Source organism: Athene noctua, chromosome 12 (genome assembly GCF_965140245.1).
Source record: "Athene noctua chromosome 12, bAthNoc1.hap1.1, whole genome shotgun sequence".
NCBI lineage: Eukaryota > Metazoa > Chordata > Aves > Strigiformes > Strigidae > Athene > Athene noctua.
In genome coordinates this window covers 18,868,929-18,890,529 of record NC_134048.1, presented here as the reverse complement: position 1 = coordinate 18,890,529, position 21,601 = coordinate 18,868,929, and the positions used below count along the sequence as shown (strand labels likewise).

The window sequence follows — 21,601 nt, the reverse complement described above, 5'->3', positions numbered from 1 at the left end:
TAGAAGCAAGCCTGCAGAGGAATATCGTCAAGAAAACTCTACTAGTCAAGGATTTAGATAATAAAATGCAGAAATTAAATATTATTTCTGACTGTTCCAAAGCAACAAGAAACCAAAAACTTTATGTGTATACCTGGCTTATTTCTTTGAGATTTATAGATGCTTCCTACTGCTAGTTAGTTTAGAGCTAGCAAAGCATGCTTTTGCAAATATATATGTTAATAAAATATGGCTTTACTTCTAGAGTTTGAAGCTGTCTCCTTTTTGCCAGTATAGGGTGCTGGGGATTTCTGTATGTAAAAAGAGAGACACAGCTTTTATTTTCACCTGCAGTAAATTTCTTCCCACATTCATCTACCTCAGCAGAAGGTAAAATACAAAGGTTTAATCAATAGCTGATGTGAACTACAGTAGCAACTACAATCAGAGATTACACTGCTGTATCAGTACATGTCTGGCAAGACACTAACAAACAGTCACCGAACTTTAGTTCTCCTGCACTCATGTGCTTCAGAAATACGGTGATATGGAGCAACCTGAGATATTATTTTCAAACACAGCTGCTGAATAAGGAAAAGAAAGGTGTGTGTACCTGGGAGACCTGTGTGACACAGAAAGAACTTAACCCCAGAAAGAGGAAAGAAAAGGGATTTAGGCAAGACTTGTATCAGAATACTGCAGAGTTGTACTTGTGTTCAGACCAGAGATGTGGAGTCATCGAGTTAAAAACAAAAACCACAAAACAAGAAGAATTATACAATCTTTTAATTGCATTGTAATTTCATTGTACACTCTTCAAACAGAAATATCACTTGAAAGACATCCAGTTCCCTTAGTTTGTTGCACTGTACATGTTATGCAAATAAGAGCTGGGGTGGCATACAAACCAAAAGGTTGCTCTGGCTTTTCAAATAATTAGTTGAAAGAAGCAGAAATTTAAAACATAGCTGAGAATTTACAGCCACAAAAGAGCTTTGCAAAGGACTGGTTAAAATACGAAACACAGATGCAAAGCAGGGAGGGGAAGAGGGATAAAAAATTTCCAGTTTGAAGCTGAAGTTAGGGTTTTTTTCCTACAACTGTACAGAAGTGTCAACATGCTCAGTATTTACATTCTGAGCATTACCAATGCTACAGATAAGCAATGTACTAAAAAAATAACTTAAAAAAAGCTATACAATTGTACTTATAAATACTATATCTTTAAAACTAGTTAAGTAGTGTAGGCTAAAAAACATGTTCACAGTTACTCTGAAGAGAGCTGTATATGTATATTGCACAGTAGAAAAAGTTCATTCAGTATAATGTGTAAACAATTTTTATCTTCTTTGGCAATTTCAGGACTTAGAGGAGTATTTGCTGTGAGCAAAAGCACTTGGGTACAAGGCACATCAAAAGCTTTTAAAGCTGCAAGATAAATCCTTCTGACACTTTCCAGTTAGCACTGTCATTCTCTTTAGAAAAACATGTACCTATCAATTCAGAACAACACATTTCTACAAGTATAACTCAGAGGTCTGGTGACAAAAACATCAGCTGTTCTTGGCTGTTATTCTACAGTAACAGATTTGGCCAGATTTCTTGGAAAGTCCACCTAGAATGAAGAGACAGACTCTCAATATATGACAGAGTAATACTGACATTCTGCAGTCGACAGTTCATTTAGTGTGCTTTTTTTAGACTTCCTAATGAGTTCTGCTTTATTCTAGACACATTCAACACACACAAGCGACTATAGATCTGCAAGATAACGACTCACTGTTGAATTCATCATTGCTTCCAAAACCCTCCTAACAAATATATATTTGTTTTGCACAGGGTATCTTTCCAAAGCAGTCGTCATTATCAAACTGACACACCCAGGCAGAGTCAAGCTAAGCTGGACAAAGCGCTGAACTATTTTAGGTTCAAGTGCAATATCACATTTTCAGATTTAGTTATCTGAAGAAGTCCTATGTTAACTAATCACACTAAGCAAATTATAATTTTTTTAGGATACCAATTAAAAAAGTTAAACAGAAGAATTTGCCCTGAAATGCCACCTCTACTACTAGTCACTACAAGCTCCACTAACTATTATCATAGTTCTTTGTTTGACATGCCATATAACTGGGTCTCTCAATTTACATTGTGGGAGGAAGTTCAAAACTGCACTAACTGGAGTGCTAAATATAGAAAGCACTTACATCGTATCCTCTGAGAACAGCCAGGTGGAATGAGAGCAACTGGAGAGGAATAACACTCAGGACTCCTTGAAGGCAGTCAACTGTATGAGGCAGCTCAATGGTTTTGTAGGCAAATTTTGAGCTTTCTGTGTCTTCTTTAGAACACAGAATGATTGGACGACCCTGAAAATGAAATTTCAGCGTGAAAAGCTGGCTTAGAACTGCTTTGAAGTACTGGTTCACAGCATGCCTGTACTATGTTTGAAGATGCTCAGGTAGCTAACAGACAGTGCCAGTCTTGTGTAATGACTTTTGTCACTCACTGTTCTGTAAGACTTGAATGTTTTCACCCTGTAGAGTTTTAACATAATTCCACTTGCTTCAAAACAAACAAAAACCCCAAACAAATGATCTACATGCAATCAGTTTTCACTACTGGTGTTAACCTGTAATAAGAACCTACAATGCAGATTATGCATCTTATTTATAAGTTAATAATTAGGAAAAAAAAATCACCAATACATCCTTTTTCTGAGGCACAGTCAGCAGCAATACGACATCCACAATCTCTTTCCCTATCGCACTGTGTTAGATAAACAGCTTACCTGTCGAGCAGTGACCTGTTGCAGAGCATTCTGGCATTTGGTGAAACAAGGATCCTTCATTATCACCATGATAACAGGCATTTGTTTATCTATGAGGGCTAACGGCCCGTGTTTCAGCTCACCAGCCAAGATACCTTCAGAGTGCATATATGTGATTTCTTTTATTTTCTAAAAAACACAAATGCCATCAAGTTACTAGTAGGTCAGATGACAAATAAAAGCCACAAGAAGCAAAACACAAAGCTGTACATCTGTCACTTAAATACAGACATACAGTATCAAATTGGTATTTTCAAATACCAGTTAACAGCAAAAACAGACAGACTTGTCTGCTGGGATTTCTAGCAGGCTGCAGGTAGAAGCAGAGCTTGCCCATGCACGTGTGTTTGCAGACAAAGAAATGGAGTAATCAACAGGAACTTTAAGAACTGAACACCCAGCACCACCTTGGCTAATGCACTTTAACATTTCAAACTTCTGTGAGAGATAGATATGCATCCATTCCACCAGAACGTTCATAACATAATTTATGAGTTTCCTGCATGAGCATCTCATCTGAACATCAACACATTGTGTTTTTCCAATGTTATTTTCAAATGGGTCAGCATTTTAAATTGTTTGGGTTTTTTGTTGTGGTTTTGTTTTGTTTTTTTTTTATAGAGTCATTAAACACTGCATTTATTATTATTATTTGAAAGAAAAAAGAAACTGATATCATATCCAGGTTCACCCTACATGTGTTCAATCCAACAGGACTAAATGCTTTTAGTTATAGATAGCAGTTTTACTGAAGCAGAATTAAATTTTAATGAAATATTAGAAATAATCTATGTTGCAGAAGCTAAAAAATCTCATTTTCAATAACATCCAACAATACTGAGGGGTTCCTACCAGAGCTCCTTCCAGACAAGTGGCATAATTATACCCACGACCCATAACCAGCAGTGATCTTTGTTTGTACAGTTCAAGAGCCAAATCATGTATCTTCTCATCCAAGGACAAGACTTCTTTAATCATCTCTATTGGGGCACACAAAAAGCACATATTAAAAACTTTTTAATTAGAAAAAATAGCTTGCTTGTAGTAGGATGTTCTAATGAGTAATTAGAACAAATATGCTTAATATAATTCAACCATTAACTTTGCATCTTTAACTGCAGTTTAAGGATATTTTCTCCAGCCTTATTTACAGTAACAAATCTAAAGCAACTACTGGTTTAAGCAGTGCTCAGACATCCCATTTGTATTTCTAAAGGAAGTTGTGTACATCCGTTTTTAAAGTCACCTTGAATTGGTTTCCTTTTATCTATCCCAATTTAAAGTGAAAGGCTTTAAAAATTTCAAATCACCAGTTTAGGAGATAAAGTAATATTTTTCATGTAAAACTACCTTATTGTAATTAGAAAATCCAACCCATGAAAATTCTGATCTTCCTTCCAAGTTTCTTGGAAGGGCACTTGTAAAATTGGCAATTAGTGCAGAAACTAATAGTCCATTTTTTGGTGTTGCCTACCTTTCAGGAGGAGGGGGAGAGCAAAACTTAAACGAGAAAGAAACATCCCGGAGTAGTATTTCATATTGCCCATTAAACAACATCCCCTATCCCTTCTCAAACCCAAAATATTAATATACCTGGCAATGATTTTAGTCCACTAATGATTTCCTGTCTCCTTTTCTGCAAGGAAATTCGGTCTTCAGACATCATTAGGCCAAACATTACAAGAGACACGAATTGGCTGGTGTAAGCCTGCAAACAAAAAAAGCATTTAGCAGCTAAGTCTTCAGAGAGTTAGTATGATCTCAGTTTGAAGTGCTACAATTAAAATTTTAATTGGATTCCACAGGGCTGAAGTATGAAAGTCAAACACTGAACAGCAATTACCTTTGTGCTTGCCACACCTATCTCAGGTCCTGCATTGATATGTACACCACAGTCAGTCTCCCTGGATATTGAGCTCCCGACAGTGTTTGTGATGCCAACTGTGAGAGCACGACGTTCTTTACAATACCTCAGGGCCATAAGCGTATCTGCAGTTTCACCTGGAAAACATTTACATTTTGACTTCAGGTTGACAGAGGATAGTAACGATTCCTGAAAAGCATAAAAATTCTACGTAACTGTGTTCTCAATAACTGCATCCACACACAATGCGAAATGCAACTGAAAACAATCTTTCAGCACACACTCATTGTCTACATATTTGAATCAAGACTGAAAGAAACTTTCATTCAAGACAAATCTGGGCCATTAGCCACCAACCTCCTTTGCAACATGCAGAAAGTAATAAATCACTGGCTTTTTCTAATATTTCTACAGTTTTCACTTAAGTGAAGAAAAACAGTAAATGCAGCTCACCTGACTGACTTATAAAAAAGCATACATCATCTCTGAATACAGGTGTGTTTCTATCAAGGAAGTCACTAGCAAGTTCCACCATCACTGGTAATTCAGTTAATTCTTCCAATACTTGTCGAGTCTGTATTCAAGCAGCACACAGTATTTGTTAATATTGCCACCTATAGAAGTCTTGACATCTTAAATTGAGTCAGAGATAATCTAAATGGATGCTTATTACAAAAATTGAACATTACAGCTCACCAAAGCTTTAAAAACTGAGGTGAAAAAAGTTAATTTCTAGCATGGTAGGTAACTGCATTGGAGCATTAATAAAGAATGTGGCACAAAGAAAAATAAACAAAAGGGCAAGACCCCTCAGTGAAAGAAGTTTGAAATATAGAAGAAAAAGCAGATGAAGGGCTAGAAACCCAGCAACTATGGAGTTATATATGCATTTAAGCTAAGGCTGAACATACAGCTACTGCAGCATGGTAACTGGTCCCACAGCCAATAATGATCAGCCTTCGGCATCTTCTGATTTCCTTCAAATGATCCTTCAGCCCCCCCAACAGAACTATAAACAAACAAAAAAGCATATATCAATGGTGTTTTTTATTTTCTAGTCAGTATGTTCAAAATTTGCAGGCTTAGTGCAGCTTGAATGCCGTTCCTGTGTTACCTGTGCTGCTTTCAAAATTCACCCGCCCTCTCATCGTATTGACAACTGATTCCGGTTGTTCAAAAATTTCCTTTTGCATGAAGGCACTGAAGTTACCTGTTTAGAAAAACATTACATGGTAATGCTTAGGTTTGTTATCTGAATCTATTACAGTTACAAAGAGATGATTCTAAAGACAACCTGTGGTAGCAAGCTAATCTAAGTTGACTGTGTTAGCTTAAACAAAAACTTAGGAATAGGCGAGAAGAGGGATGGTAGTTCAGAGTTTGGTTGGTTTCATTTCCCAGCACTGACAAAGTAACTGAATTCCTTTTTAAGGAAACTTCTGTATTCCGCTTCAGTTCTTAGTTTACAGTCAAAGTTTGCTAGCAATTATAACATGTTAACATTAGTTATATTTTTCACTAAATACTGAGATGAGTAGAAGCATCTAGGACTTTTCCAAGGCTAAAAAAGGGTAGGGTCCCATTCCACCCATCTTCCCTTCATCTTAGAGTTGTCAGCTCCCACTACAAACAGCCTAAATATCAGGTCATTTTCACACAACAAATGAGAAGTTGTCTGCCTTATCTACTACAGTCAATAACCATCCATCTTTAATGATATTCATTTACAGATGTTTCAACCCACCCTTCATGATTTGCTGCAACTCCATCTGCAAGGTTTGGATGGCCCGGGAAGGATCATCACTAGCTGAACGCTCGAGACGGTGAATTGAAAGCTTCCCATCAGTTACTGCTGCAATGTCATCATCTTCTAAGAAAATTACTCTGTTGGTGTGCTCAATAATAGCACTACAGAAAAAAAAAGAAGCAAGACAAACCTGACATGTCAGTAAGAGTCGGTAGCAGCACTCCTCAAAGCAATTAAATACGCCACACAGCACTTCTAGCCCCTCTTCTATCTTCCTTTTGGTCATAACTACAGATAAAGCCATCTTAAAGGAAATGGCTCCATCTGCTGCTCCTCCTGCACTCTCACAGGAACACGGAGCACGAGGCTGGGGAACCATGGCATCTCGCATCAGCAAGTTCCTGCTGAACTGATCCTGCCTCCCAGTGTTCCTGATGGACCCCTAAGGTCACGGTCTTCTTTCCAAGATAAATGTGTACACCAGGTTGCTGCTAAGTTTGGAATCATACCACTATCTCTTCCTGTGATAGCTGGATTAAAATGCCAAAACCCAGACTAACGTACAGTCTGCCCAAATATTCAGCTGATAGTGTCTATTTGTACCCAATTTAACTTCCTACACTGGATGTATTTTACATAGAGGTTAGCACCTGCAGATATTGCACTCATTTGCAGTTCAAATGCTGATGTCAAGCCTTCACATTTTCCAAGTACCTTAGCCTGGGGGCTTTATGAAGTTACCTTGATTAGAAACTATTTTATCAGAAAACCATTATACAGCAGGAAGACAGCATAAGATTTCCAGAACTATCTCGCTTCTGAACAAAACCAGTATTTTGAGAAACGTTTAAGTACTTTTACTACCTTGCATCTGAAGCAAAGAAAAATTCTACTGCCTTATCCCCAACAGCATGCAGGCAGGTAGAGCTGTCCAATCTTTTCATCCGTGAATTGCATATGTTCTTTACATTCTCAATGTTGCCTGTTAAAGAAATGAGACACTTCAAATGCAAAACCAATGTTAAAGTTAGAGGTTACTGTCTACACAGGTTCAAGTCATTACAGTTACACAAGTGTTTTGAGGGGACGGGACTTTTACATGAAGAACACGTTCTGTAGTATAAAAATATAACAACCTCAGCTAAGAAGCTATTTGGGGCATCAACTGGTAGTTTTATAGTACAAAGACCAATTAACCTAATTTCTAGTCATAAAGTTAACAATTTTAATTGTTAAAAATAATGTAATTTGATTTATCAACTTACATGTTCTATATAAAACAGGAATCTGTTCAGTGGAGAGCTTGTACTTGCTCCTAACTCCAATGAGCAAAGGACTCCCTCTCCTACAAAGGGAAAACGTGCAAGTTTATAAAGATAAAGGTGCATACAAAGAAGTCAAAGGACATCTGGGAAGTTGAAAGACAATATTCCACCTAGCTTTCCTAAAGATAGTCCTCAACCCCAATCCTGGCAGGAGTTACATAAAATTGGCTTGTTTCTGTCAGATTCACCAAATACCATTACACGAATAAGTACCGTATGCCTTGGTGATTCTTTCCCCATTAACTACACCCTGGTAGAGGAGAACATACATGAACTAGTTGCTTTCCTTCCAGTAATCACAAAACAACTTAGCACAGGCACCAATTTGAATACTGCTCTTAAACAAAGGTTACTCTGCCTCTGAAGTGAGCCAGCAATAAGCTCCAGTGCTCTTTACTACTGAAATACTGTTCCACCCTTTAGTCTTTTAAATTAAGAAATGTCAACCATCACTACTGCACCTCTGAAACTGTAGCATATTAAGATCATTTTTCAATTATATGGGTCATGTGCCACACTGAAGAGTTTATTTTTAAAAAAAAAAAAAAAAATCTCCCAGGAATAAAAGAGTAATTCACACCACCCCCAAGACCTCAGATTACAAGTTTAGCTCCTCTTAATCCCCTCACTCCTAAAAACCCAAACTTGAACCACATATAGAATAGTTCATTTCAGAAGATGTTCTCCAATTAGAATGATGATACAGCTGGCTTTTTCACAATTTTAATATAGTCCCATTTTAGCACACAGAAAATATGGGCTTTTTTGGTTGTAGGATAAGACAGTGTTTATTCCCACTGCTACTTCACTTGCTACTTTAGTAACTTTACATTTCCTGAAAGTTGTTTTCCAAGTCATAAATAAAAGCAGAATTTACACAGAAAAAAAAATAAAAATCATAAATGCTATGACAGCTATAGAACACTGTTTGTATAACCTATTAGTATGATGGCATTTTAGCCAACCTGAACATATTTATCTTAGCCTTAATTCAGTGTGAAGTAAAATTGAACCATACCCTTCTCCCTCCCTTTTTGATACAGGGTAATGTTAATAACACTTTAGAAACAGGAGTTACACTGAGCTGCTTTTTGAGGCGCTGTAACAGATAAAAGGACAGACTATGGGAATGAGTGTCAGTAGTCCACTCTTCAGTGTGCCATTTGGATGATCTGCAACCAGAAGTGTATGTGCATGAAGCAAGAAAACATCAACCGATTACTTTTCACTACTGTCTTTGCAGTGAGTGGTCACAGCTAATTTATTAAACAGAATCAGGTTAAATACCCTAGAGAATCAACACAAGCCTCTGGAAATTCTGTGACCTGCAGTCACTACAGCTCAAATTAAGTTATATTTAACAGTCAGTTGAAGAGATGCTCAGAAGAACTTCGCTGCATTTCACACAGATTCCATTAGTGCAGCTATCTACTTCAAAGTTTTGGTTAATTAAGAATTTTAAACATCAGAATTCTAGGTTTCTTCAGGGGTTTTAGGGGGGGTTTTTGGTTGGGTCTTTTTTGGGGGGGTGGTGGGTTTTTTGTTTGTTTTTTTAAGAGATGTTAGCGATTTTTTTTTAACCTAAAAGAGCATGAACTAAGTACAAAATGGACTTTCACTAACCTGGTAGCAACAGCTTCACCTGGATAATGGATGCTCTTGAAAACCAATGCAAAAGCACCTTCCTGGAAACCATGCAAACAGAAGAGAAAAAAAAAAAATCCTAAACAACTTATTTCAATTAGTTACATCTCGTTAAAGTGGGGCCCCTCTTCCTGGGGGAGCTGTGAAGGAGAGCTCTTTATACTATCAGGAATCTCTTCCTGGAAGTCAGACTGCACCTTAAAAGGAATTGGTCAGGGAGCAGAACAAGCTAACATGCACATAACAGTGCAACAGCTGAAAGATCAGGAAGTGAGCACTTAGCTTCCCTTTATAAATAAAAACAATACCTTCCAATGCAAGGGTTAAGAAACTCTCAGATGTTACTTGTAATCAGCATGAAGACTGGTAGACCTTTACTTTCAGTGAGACTTTTAACAAGAACGTGTATGTATCTGCATTTTATCATGCATTTTCAGCTAAAATTTTGGAGGTACTACTTCTAGTTTAAGTAGCAAATTCTCACTAATGTGTTAAAAAAAAAAAAAAAAAAAAAAAGACCAAACCCACAAAACAAAACCTCCACCAACAAAACCCCCAAATCCACAACACAAAACCAGGAACACACAGTCAAGCACTCTATAGTATTAGCACAGCTTGCAAATTGAGGAGTATTACAAAAGCAGGAGCAAAAGCCCCCTCCACTCTGCAAATGGAAGAAAGATGGTAACATTCACTCCTCTCCCAGCAACTCCAGTCAGACTACTCTGCTCTTGTTCTGTGGTGAGGGGAAGCCACCCTTCCCCTCAACTAGGTGGCTGCACCACTCTTCCCTCTTCACCCATACAGGTCTTTGTGTGTATGTCAGCCCTGCTCTAGAGGAATCCTACAGAGTTGCTTCAGAGAGGAGAAAGGGGACGTTGAAAGAGTGTAAGAAACTGCAGGAAGCGGAGGGAAAACATCTGCCTGGAGTCTGGGGGAGGAAACAAAGCAAGCTTTCTCCAAGCTTGCAATGCATTTATCAACATTTTTAAGCGTTCACATACTAGGTAACAGTAGATTCCCACTTCGCAGTTTGGAAATCAACTACACCATGAATCAGTACAGCTTGTTAGATCTATTTCCAAATATGGGAGCCAAGGCATATTATTAGATAAACTTGAATCACAGCAGTGTTTTAACATGATCAGGATAGCCTTTAAGAACACACTCCCCTTTATGAGAGATTTCAACTCCCAGAGGCTATTAATTTTTTAAAAATAAGTTGCTTCATTAAAAAACTGTGATAACCTCTTGCTTGGGAAAAAAAAAAAAAAAAACCCAACAAAAACCAAACACCGCCAAAACCAACAAACCACCAAAAAAACCCCCACTGCTAATGCAATTTAAAGATTTACCATTGAAAATCCTTTGAAGTTTCCAAAATTTTAATCTCATTTCTTGGTCTATTTAGCATTGTTTAGAGGCCAAAAAGTGTTATTTGCAGCACTTTTCTGAGGACTCCTGCAGAGGATCTAAATGCACAATACTAAGGAATCCCACAAATAGCTTATACTGTAGTCCACGAAAACAGGAACGTCCCACTTACCAGCTGCTGAATAACTCTTTCTACCAAGGCTGAAAAACTGGTGTCCTCACTCTCTCTGTTGTCATACATGTATTTGATCAATTTGGGGATTGTTTCTGTATCCGTTTCAGATTCGAATTCATAGCCTTTGCTCTCCTGAAATATCATATAGAAGAGTAAAAAAATCTGTTTTCATCCTAAGGCAAGAAACATTGAAGGGCCTCAGCTTCCTCCCACCAGGAACTGCACAGTAAGATAGATTGCTTGGAACACTACACTGGACTAGTGGATATGGATCACTATAAACGAAATATTAAAGACTCATCATGTCATAGCTAATCTTCCAGAAATACTGTAATAAGACAAGTAGTAAGATTTGTTTAACATCTGTCAAGCAACAAGTAACATGGGGGAGCTCACTCCACAGACCCTCTCAAAGAATTTGAGCGTAAATTGCTACTCTGCTCATTAGGACTTTGCATTTAGGATTACAAGAACATACTCTACTTCACCAGTATCTTTATTAGGCAGACTCCTTCACTATTTTATAGATGATATCAAGAAACTTGCATTCAGATTCCAACAAAATCGTGAAATATCTGACGATAGTTGGTGGAGCATTTACTTTCTAGTTTTAGAATCAAGTTGCCACAGACTCACCAGAAATTTTCTCAAGTCCTTATAATTTGTGATGATTCCATTATGGATAACAACAAATTCTGAAAGGGAAAAAAAAATATATCCTCATCAGTAGCAAAAAATTAAGATATTTAATTCAGAACACAAAATTAGAGGGAGAAAAGCTTAGAAGTATACTAGAATCTACCTGCTATAGCTTTCAGACCTACAGTTTATCACAAAATCAATAACAGAAAGCAGAAGCTTACAAATTCTGAAGGCATACAAAGGTTGTTCCAAACCATTAAGAAAGTTTTAAACTACACCCAGTAGAATACCACCAAGCCATCTCAAGTGAAAAGTGATATAAAATCTCCCTTTTCCAGCCCAGACAATATTGATGCATTTACATTTTCAGTCTTATCTTTTAAAAGAAGACTGTTGTACTTTGACTAATTTGCATCAATTTTCAGAGAATGGCACTCATTATTCTTTTACAGTGTTACTTTAGCCTCTGAAGAGGCTATTTTATTATGAAAGTGTCTAACTTAGAATGGCAACAGCTTAGCCCTAGTATAGAAAATAAATACTATAACACTAGTAAGAAAGGAGAACGTATGTACTATGTGGATTGAACTATTTAAAATTCATACAGTTCCAGAGTGCTGCAGATCACATACCATTCCTTTTATCTGATCGCTGAGGGTGACTATTTATTGCACTTGGTACTCCATGGGTCGCCCAGCGAGTATGAGCAATTCCAAAATGTGTTTCAAAATCTGCTTTTGAATCCAGGTCATCTTGTTCTATACACAAGAAATTCAGTTTACTGAATGAATATTTAAGGTTGAGTCTCTCACACATACACACTCCACCCTACCCCCAGTAAAACACTAAGAGAATTCCTACAGGCAAAATCTAAAAGTTATCTTCTGGCCTTCTTTTAAACCATTTGCTTTCCAGACATTACACTTCAGATAGTTCAAGTTACTGTGATTAAAACTTTGTTTGCCAAGACTCAAACATTTTCAGCCAATACTAACAGCTAGGCTAACAGACCACATTACTACAAATTATAATGTAAACGTATTAAAATAAAACTTCAGTTCTTCACAGATGGAAGCACTGCATAAAGCAGATTGTGATGACAGCCAGCTGCTTAAATGGTCGTAAATCCTGTCAGAGTCCATGTTTCAACGTTTCAGCTACAAAGCACAGAAATCATCTGAGTAAAGCACCAAGGGAGCCCAGGTCTCAAACAAAGAAGCAACCAAGAGAGTGGAGAGCAGACTGATAATTTCACAACATTGTACCTAAAGATCAGCTTGCTCTTCAAGTGCAGATTTGTGAGGCACAAACAATTTAACTGCCGTTGGATTACATAATGCAGTTATTTCTGGTACAAAATCGTAACTGTAATTTCATGGTCTGACTTTCTGCTGAGATGCAGATGATATCTCACTGGGATGCCAAAGTAAAGGGGTAATTTTTAAGACACTTACTGTACAACTCTTCTTCCAGGGCCTTTACTTTTCCTCTTTTCTTAACTAGTTTGATGAACCTTTCTTTATCTTCATTATTATTTCCATCAATTGCCACTCCTACAGTATAGGACACAGTCACAAGTGTTATTTAAATCATGAAATACACTGGATGAAAAGTCGGCTGAGAAAATACAAGCGCACGCTAGTGAAACAATTATTTTTAAATTATCCTTCAAAGGGATATATTTGAAGTCTGTCCCTAGATGAAGTCTATAACCACTGCACAGATGAAAATATACATGAGCCATCTCAAATTTTTCTTGAGGACAGATTGATACGCTTTGCCCAATGAAATTAGCCAACTTAAATTTAAAGAAAGGTTTAATCTTCCTCATCCTTTCACTGGGATTCACATGTACAAAAAAAAGGCTGAGGCACAAACTACATGACCCTGTATGGAGGCCTTCTTCCTCACACCCTGTTTGCTTTGCTTATGTGTACTAAACCTCAACCACCATCTGATTAAAGAGCAAAGCACCCAGTTTAAAGTCCTGAGGGAAGTTGAAGAAGAAACTCCAAGAATCAAGGTGATTAGTTCTGATCTTTTAGTCTGCAGGATAAAAAAAGAAAAATCCAGCACATAGATGTTGAAAATACCCCAAAAGTCATAGGAGTAGTTATTGGTTGCTAATTTGTTCAGTTTACATACCTGCAGAGTCATAGCCTCTGTATTCCAGTCTCTGTAATCCTTTTATCAGGGTTTCAAATATTTCCTTCCGAGTCCGAGGCACTCTGTAGTTTAGATAAGCAAAAATTCCTGTTTAAAGAGAAAGGGGGAAGGGGGTTAAAAAAGAAGCAAATTTTTTTTTGAGTTTGCATCCCTTCAGACTCAAGTTAAAACCCTATCACAGAGAGTTCCCGGGGGACTCAATCTCCCAATTAGTACAATTCCTCCTACCAGTTTTTTTAGTGGAAAGAGTTCCAATAGAATAGAGGATTCAGGACTCTCATTTTCACCACACAACACATACACTTTTCTGGCCAGTTTCACTCTCCTCATGTTACCCACCAAGAGTTAAACAGTTGAAATTTCTACTTTTCGTGAAAACCACAGCTGAAAATGGGAACATTGTGATCTATTTCATATCCAGACATTCAAAGAAGGAATATATTCACCAGTACTAACACAAGGAGACTTTTGTAATCAAAGTCATGGCCTTAAATACCCACGGGTAGGTACTAGGCACAACATCTATTTATGAAAGGCTCCAGCTTAATCCTGTATACAACAGTCACTTCAGCAGGAGGAGAACAGAGAGAGGAAAAACAAAACAACCCACAAACATAAAGAAAGGGCAGAAGTCAAAAGAATAGGACAACAAAGGAAAGAAACAGAAGATACAAAACCAGGGTCACCCAAAAAACAAGCATTCACCCTTTGCACTGCCTCAACACAATGGTGCCTGCCAAACTCAACTCAGTAGAGACATGAGATCCATTTGCTTGCCCCGTGTTACTCAGGTCAACACTTACAGAGGCGTCATAGGGAAAGATGTGAACTCATTCCTTGCCTACTTGGCAAACAGAGCCTGGAAAAGTCTGCAAGTCTGATCCCTCTTCTCTTGAATAGACCAGTCATCAACCAAGAAGTGGCTTTTTTAGTTTTGGAGTTGGTTCCCTCCTCATCCCACCCCTGCACAATTTATTTTTTTTTTTGGAAAGCAAAAGTACACAAGATTTATTCATTAGAAGGAGTTCAGGGGATGTTTTATCTTTAGAAAAGGTGTAATAAAAAAGTCACCTGCAAAGGAAAACACAACCATTCCTTTTCTCTGCCTACTGCTCTTCCTGAGACTTCTCCATTTACAAGGATATGTTAGGCCCTTTTATGAACTCTTGCAAATCTGTACCCCAATAAAACAGAAATATCTAATTTCACTGTTTCAACAGTTTCTCCAAGCAACAAGTCAGGACTGGAGACTACAGCTAGCAAAACCCAGACTTTTAAGAGCTCAACAGATAAGCACTTCAGACAAGCATTTTAGATAGAAAAAGCCTTTGTTTGAAATTTAACATCCTCTTCCCCTTCAATTAAGGTTTTTGAACTGTAAATAGCTGTAGTGAAGATGCTGTTATAATGATACACCAATAAATCTCCCTTATAAATATTGTTGTGAATTCAGTTACTCCACTGGTTTTAAGCCATTAATACTGTTGATTTGACAGTGAGACTAACAAACTATTACATTGGTCTCTGAATTTATCCTGGAAGGATTAAAGGGTGAAAAATTCTTTTCTGCTACAGAAGTGAGATTTATGAGGAGGACAGCCTAATGATTTCTAGAGTGTCCAACATTAACGAAGATATTAAGTCAATAGTTGCACTTAAAGAGGTATTTGGGAATTTGAACAGCTAAATATTGTTCTTCATGGATGCTTTGAAAAATTACGCCTCTGGTTATATACAGTAACTTTAGACTGAGAGCTTGTTGATCATTTTTCCAGACAGATTATTTACCGTTCTCTGGCACTAACCACGAACCTCAAGAGCAGCATTCTTCAATTTCTTCAATACAAGTTTCACAACATCATTCCAAAACATTGCTACACACCTCATTTCAGATCCAGCTCTACTTTCTAGGCCAGATTTCACAATGTATTTAAGATGCATCAGCCTTGTATGATCCATGTGGCATCTCTGACTACACAGAGCTCCAGGAAGAACCTTCCTTCGGGACCGTCCTTACAATGCTACCAGTGTGCTGCAATTGTTAAAAAGATCCTTGTTTCCAGGGAACCGTAGCTGTGCTTCCACACACGTGAATTATAAGACGCAGAAGTCACTAGAGGCCATTTACAATGAAAGCAAGAGCTTCAGCCTGACTTCAAGAAAAATAAACTCTTTCAGTTAAAGGAGATAAATTTTACTCTCAGCATTGTTTCTCTAGTACTTTTCTGTTTCATGATTTACCCTCTTGCATATTTTCTTCCCTACTCAGTCATCATTTTGGCTAGATTTAAAGCACATTGCTCAACTCACGTAGAAACAACTTCTGATAAAGACTTCTTGTAGCTTAATTCCTTCTGGAAACAAACCAGTACAACTGAATCTTGGTTGAATCATACTCACGATAAGGAAGTTTTGTGATGCTCACAAGTTACTTTATAATGGCCTCCCCAAGATATTAGATGCCATTTCCAGAGCTTGCATCTCTCCTCCCCAGTGAAAACTCAAGTACTCTCTAAGCTAATGCAATACTAAAGCGATACCTATCAAGTAAGGTAATGTTTATTTGTCAGCACATGATCAAATAAATACTTTCCCAAGTCATACATACAATCAGAATCTAATGAAAAAAAAAATAAGATGTGTTTTACTAGGGTATTGTCTCGATCTGAATGCTGCATATAGTTTATAACTTCCCATAATTAAAAAGTTTGCACAGAAGCGTGAACTAGGTCAATCATGTATGGCTTACCTTTAGAATCAGATACTCAAAACAGAAACAGAAGGTTGTTAAAATGTTACTAAAACCAGCTTTAATCAGGTGCAGACACTAAAAGCAAGGCTCTCCCTGCATGTGCATAGCAAGGCTTTAGAGTCTCCCCTTTCCCTTTCAGGATTGCAAGCAGAGCATCAAAAAGAGTATTTTTTGTATGAAAAATCCACAAGAACTCTTGCAATTGCAAGACTTCACCAAAATCAAGAAGGGGGCAGCCTATACTTGAAGTTTGAACAGTTTTATTTTTAATATTTTTTTTACATAAAATGATGCCTCTATAAAGGTAAGCACGTTGTTGATGCCGGAAACTTAGCTTTGAGAAAGTCCCAGTCTCAACTTCACACCCTGATGAAATTAATATTGATCTAAAATAGGTAGATCATCAGTTTAAGAGCATCTTACCTGGTTTTTAAACCCTGCATGCTTTTGCTAATACTGTCTTCTTACATGTTAGTGTGACAACATCTAACTTTGTTTCCTAAAGAACATGTTTATGGCAGTATTTAACGACCTATGTATTTTCAAAACAGAAAACATACGATTAAATCTTCATGTGCTACCTGAAGTCAGGAAAAAAACCCGCAAGAGGACATATTTTCAACACTTAGACCTGGGAAGATATGCAAAAATCAAAACAAACAAAAAAGGTAATTTGGAACTGTTGGTTGCAACCTCACTGCACTTTTTACAGCAGATCAGCCTAGCAAGGAAGATATGGGACATCTTTCATGACAAATGTCACGTAAAAGGTCTCCAAATGTTGATGGGAAGAAAACTAACACTACTCTCACTGCACTTCATGAACTGCCACTCTCTTTGTCGTTTCATACTGAGTCAGTTACTCCACCCCAAGAGAGATGCTTTACCAAACTCATTTAACACTGTTAACACCCTCATTTCCCAATCAATATAGAGCCCAGATATGCAAAGTTTTTGATGTTACCATTATGTCTCACTGCTTAGTGCTTGCCACCAATACCTTTGGTTTGCTTAGGCACTGGGCCAAGTCTCTCACCTAAACGGGTTTTGTTTAGAAGACAGTGAGCTTGTCTCATTGATAAGTGACCTGAGAGTCACGTAGGAGCTCAAACAATATCACCTCATGTTTCCATTGAAGTGAAAGAGGCTTACTGGACTCCTTGCTCTAAGGTTACAATTAAAAAAGGATGTGGAGGCAGGGAAATGATATCTAGCTCAGAAAGTACATTTCTGGGAGCAGTAACTCAACTCACTTTCAGTCTGCTTCTCACAAAAGAGGGTTTGTTCATGGTGGCTAAGTACAAGCACAATCTTTTCTACTTTCAACAAAAGTATCCTTCCAGACCTGAGAGGAGGTTTTAGTGAACGGACAGGTAAAATTTCACTAAAATTTCACTAAAATTTCCTCCGTAACTAAAATATATTGCATTAACAGCTTCTGAACCTGCAGTTTGATTTCAATCTGATCCAAAGCATATCTAAGCAACTGCATACACGGTGTAGGTATTATCTTCACCATCTCATCTTTGTTAGATAAAGGTGAATAACCTCACATCAGCTAAGAATTAAGCTCCTTCACAGCCTTTGTTTGAAAACAAACTCTCCCTACTGCCGCAATTGGGAAGTGAGTTACAACTAATCCCTAGTCCTGGATTAGGAAAACCAGAAGCAAGCGCCGCTAGAAAGAAGCCTGTACATCAGCCACAGCAGTGATGTACCGAGGCGTCAGGAGGAGCAAAGGTTAACAACGCTGCCGAGATACCCCCGGGGCAGCCGGGCGGTGGGAACGGGACGTTTTCCGATCACAAATCCGAGCCAAGCCGGGCAGGGAGGGCACAGAGAGGGGAGGCTGTGGGGAGCAGAGAGGGAATTTCCTCTCCTTGGGAGAAGGGGGCGAACGGAGGAGCTTTACCTGCCACCGCCGCAAGAGCCGGTCATTCCCCGTTCCCACCCCCCAGAATGGATGCAGCGGGGCCAGTCCCGGACGAACCCGCTGCAGGGGGGCGCGTTTCCGCGGGACTGCCCGCGGGGCAGCCGGACACCCCTCAGCTCAGGGACAAAGCACCCCGGCAGGAGCGGCGGCCGGCCCGGGGCACCCCGCTCCTACCAGCGGTCCGGGGGAGGCCCCAGCTCCGTCCCGGCCGGAGGGCGAAGGGCTGCGGCGGGCGAGGGGCGGCAGCCGCGGTCCCGTCACTCACCGCACATGGTCGCTCCAGCCCGGCCCTTCCCGCTGTCAGGACACGCGGCTCCCGCCCGGCTCGGGGCTGCCGCCGCCCCGGCCCTTATAGCGCGGCCGGCTCGGCCCCTGCCTCCCCGCTCATTGGCCGCGGAGCGGGCGCCGGGGCCGCTCCGCCCGGGGCCCCCAGCGGCTGCACGGCGGGGGCAGAGCCCAGGCCCAGGGGCGGGGGGGCCCGCGGTGGTTCGCGCCCTGCCCCCGGCCAGCCCTGCCCCGGGGCCCGCCTGCCCGGCTCGGCCCTGCCGGGGTCTCCCGGGCTCCGCAGGCGGAGGAGCCCGGGCGGGAGGCGACACAGGCCGGGCTGTCAGGGCAGCACGGCCGGGCCGGGGGCGGAGGGCTCGGGCAGCCGCTCACCGAGCTTGGCGGGGGAAGGTGTCCCCCGTTTTTCAGCCTTTTCAGCCACAAGCGTTTCGAGACGCACGCCCAGCAGCCGGCCCCAGCCCGCGTGGGCCGAGAGCACCTGTGTTGGCCTCGGCCCGCGGGAGAGCCTCTCCCCGCAGCGCCAGACGGAACTCCTGGTCAGGTTGTGTGGGCTCCGCCGTTTGCTTGGCAAGAAAGAAACAGCAGATCGCCTCCAGGAGCCTTCCCCAGCCTTTTCTTCCCGGGCTGGGCTCTGGTGGGGGCAGACGCCATGGGGGTGAGGGAAGGCCAGAGGCCCTGGCCCGGCCGCCGTCGAGCCCCGGGGCACCAGTCTTGAGTTTCACCTTCTGCTGAAGAAACTTGTGATCCCTTGTCAGGGAGCCTCCTCCAGGCAGAGGGGAATGGTGACTCTTAAAGCGAGTGCCTTGCTTGGGCTGCAAGCAGTCACAGAAGTAGCTCAAGCCACTGTTTGAACAAACGGGATTTTTTTTTTAAATCCCTAAAGTTTGATGATGATTCACCCTGCTTATAGTTTCCTCTTCCTTATCAAAAAGTACCAAAATATTTCATGGAGAGGATCCTAGTTATCTCATACATAGTTACTGAAACTCAAATGTAGGGTATCTTATTTAAGCTAGAACTTAAGGGCTCATTTTCTCTTGAATTTCTTTTTGTACATAATTTTTTTACATAAAGTGGTGGTTCCTTCAAATTTTGTCACTTTTTCTCTTGATGCAGCGGTCAAATGATAAAGATTGGAACATCAGCATTTCAACTAGAAAAAAAACTTTTCAGTTTTTCCTAAAATTTTTTTGCCACTCTGAAAAAGAAAAACCCTGTCTCACTTTTAAAGCAAAAAACATAGATTTAAAATCTTCTCAAGTCATACAATTAAACAGTGTTAGAAATTCTGCTTTAAATTAGTATATAAGGAGGAATAAATTGTGGTTTTTACTGCCTGTGTGAAACATCTATGCACACTATGCTCTATAAAAAACAGTTTTGTTTTCCTTCTCCCTACCCCCCAGAATAAAACCAAACAGTGCAGTCCCTGCCATGTCACATCAGGCAAGTCATTTTGACACTCCATTCTAGTTTGTCTTGTCTGTTTAGGTTACTTCGTTCCTCCTCAGAAGCAATCTGATCTTGTTATCCCCAGTCCAGCCCAAGCAAAGGGAGATGTTCCTGATCTCAGCTATGCGTGTTAAGTAGCATTGCTATTTATATTAAATTATTACAATAAAGTTAAACTTTTTTTGCTTCCTGTACAACATGCCTTTTGACTAACGAGTGGTGCAGACAGTAGAAAGAAGCACTTTTTTTTTTTTTTTAATCACTGCAATACTAATTGCCAAAGATCACGAACCAGAGTCCAAAATTTCACTCATGCAAGACATTTCATATTTCCATGTGACATTCCCAGGGAGAAAACTAAAGAAAATGAGACTCAACTGCAAGTATGAACTGCATTAATCAGTGGTTAACCTGTCACTTTGATAACTTATCAGTCAACACTTCCCAGACTCATCTGTCTGATGCCATTTGGCTTTTTCATGACTTTTTGGAAGTCTATTAGAGAATACACTAATTGTGTTTACTAGTGGGTTTGTTTGGCCTGAGGGACCGATTTTACACACTCAGATGAGATGATCAAACTGATCCCATCTCACCTTAAAACTTGATAAAGTCTAAGAGCCAAAATATCATCTACCATATTCAACACAATAAGGATATAACAACTCTTCTGTATTCTGGAAAAGTATTCTTCTTGGGAGACCATCAAAAAAATCCCAAAACAGACAGCAGTTTTGACAAAGAGTTTGTAAACTGAAGGTTGCCATTTTCATGCTACAAAAGACAGGCATCTGAGAAGCAACAAAGGAGGTCAACTGATGCAACTTCCCACAAAAATCTGAACAAAAATCCTAACTGACTCTCTAAGGATCCAGAATTCTTTCCCAGCTATGTCTTTCTTTTTTCTGTCTTCACACAAGTGATCAAAAATGGAAGTAGGAAATAGTAGGGTACAGTATGGAGACTACTGTATTGCTGGTTTAGCATCAGATAACAGGGAAGTTGCCTGGGGCATCATTAGGCAAAGGCGGGGAGCAATTAAAATCATACAGGATGTGGTTGGAAAGAAGAGGGATTTATGCTTAAGCTCTGAGACTGATGCAGGTAGTAGTTCTTACAGCATTTATGATCTGCCCTGAAAAGCAGCCAGCAGGATTTTAAGGACAGATATTTCAAACTGCATTTGCATATTCAAGAGATTCAGATACATATCTAAATACTTTGTTCTGTTCCATCCTAGACACCAAAGGGGATTGAATTTCCTACTGAGGAGTTTTAGTAAATTCAGTTGTCCCAGGGAGTAAAAGGACCAAAACATTGTCATTAGTAAACAGGGGCAGGAAAAAAGTATTATTGGATGTGAACTGCAGGAGAAAGAACTATGATAAATATCAGGACCAGTTATACAATAGAACAGGCTGCCAAGGCTGGTT

The 21,601-nt window shown here is 39.7% G+C and overlaps 1 protein-coding gene across 1 annotated transcript; it reads right to left on the bottom strand.

The window, feature by feature from the left end:
- Positions 1 to 750: 750 nt before the first annotated feature.
- GFPT2 (glutamine-fructose-6-phosphate transaminase 2) lies at positions 751 to 18,747 on the bottom strand. The gene is made up of 19 exons (XM_074915757.1): positions 18,697 to 18,747; positions 13,726 to 13,833; positions 13,035 to 13,133; positions 12,213 to 12,338; positions 11,575 to 11,633; positions 10,936 to 11,070; positions 9,369 to 9,430; positions 7,686 to 7,765; positions 7,285 to 7,402; positions 6,418 to 6,581; positions 5,788 to 5,883; positions 5,585 to 5,682; positions 5,127 to 5,247; positions 4,653 to 4,810; positions 4,403 to 4,517; positions 3,662 to 3,789; positions 2,771 to 2,938; positions 2,187 to 2,348; positions 751 to 1,594 (listed from the first exon to the last, which is right to left on the bottom strand). The coding sequence occupies exons 1-19, from the start codon at positions 18,701 to 18,703 to the stop codon at positions 1,550 to 1,552; spliced, it is 2,049 nt and encodes a 682-aa protein (XP_074771858.1). The 5' UTR covers positions 18,704 to 18,747; the 3' UTR covers positions 751 to 1,549.
- Between the last annotated feature and the right edge of the window lie 2,854 nt (positions 18,748 to 21,601).

Excerpts from the sequence above, each read along its gene's own strand:
- GFPT2 (XM_074915757.1), bottom strand. Across the intron at positions 13,134-13,725 it reads CAGAGGCTATGACTCTGCAG|GAGTGGCAATTGATGGAAAT; the intron begins GTATGTAAACTG and ends CCTATACTGTAG. Across the intron at positions 9,431-10,935 it reads AAAGAGTTATTCAGCAGCTG|GAAGGTGCTTTTGCATTGGT; the intron begins GTAAGTGGGACG and ends CATGGTTTCCAG.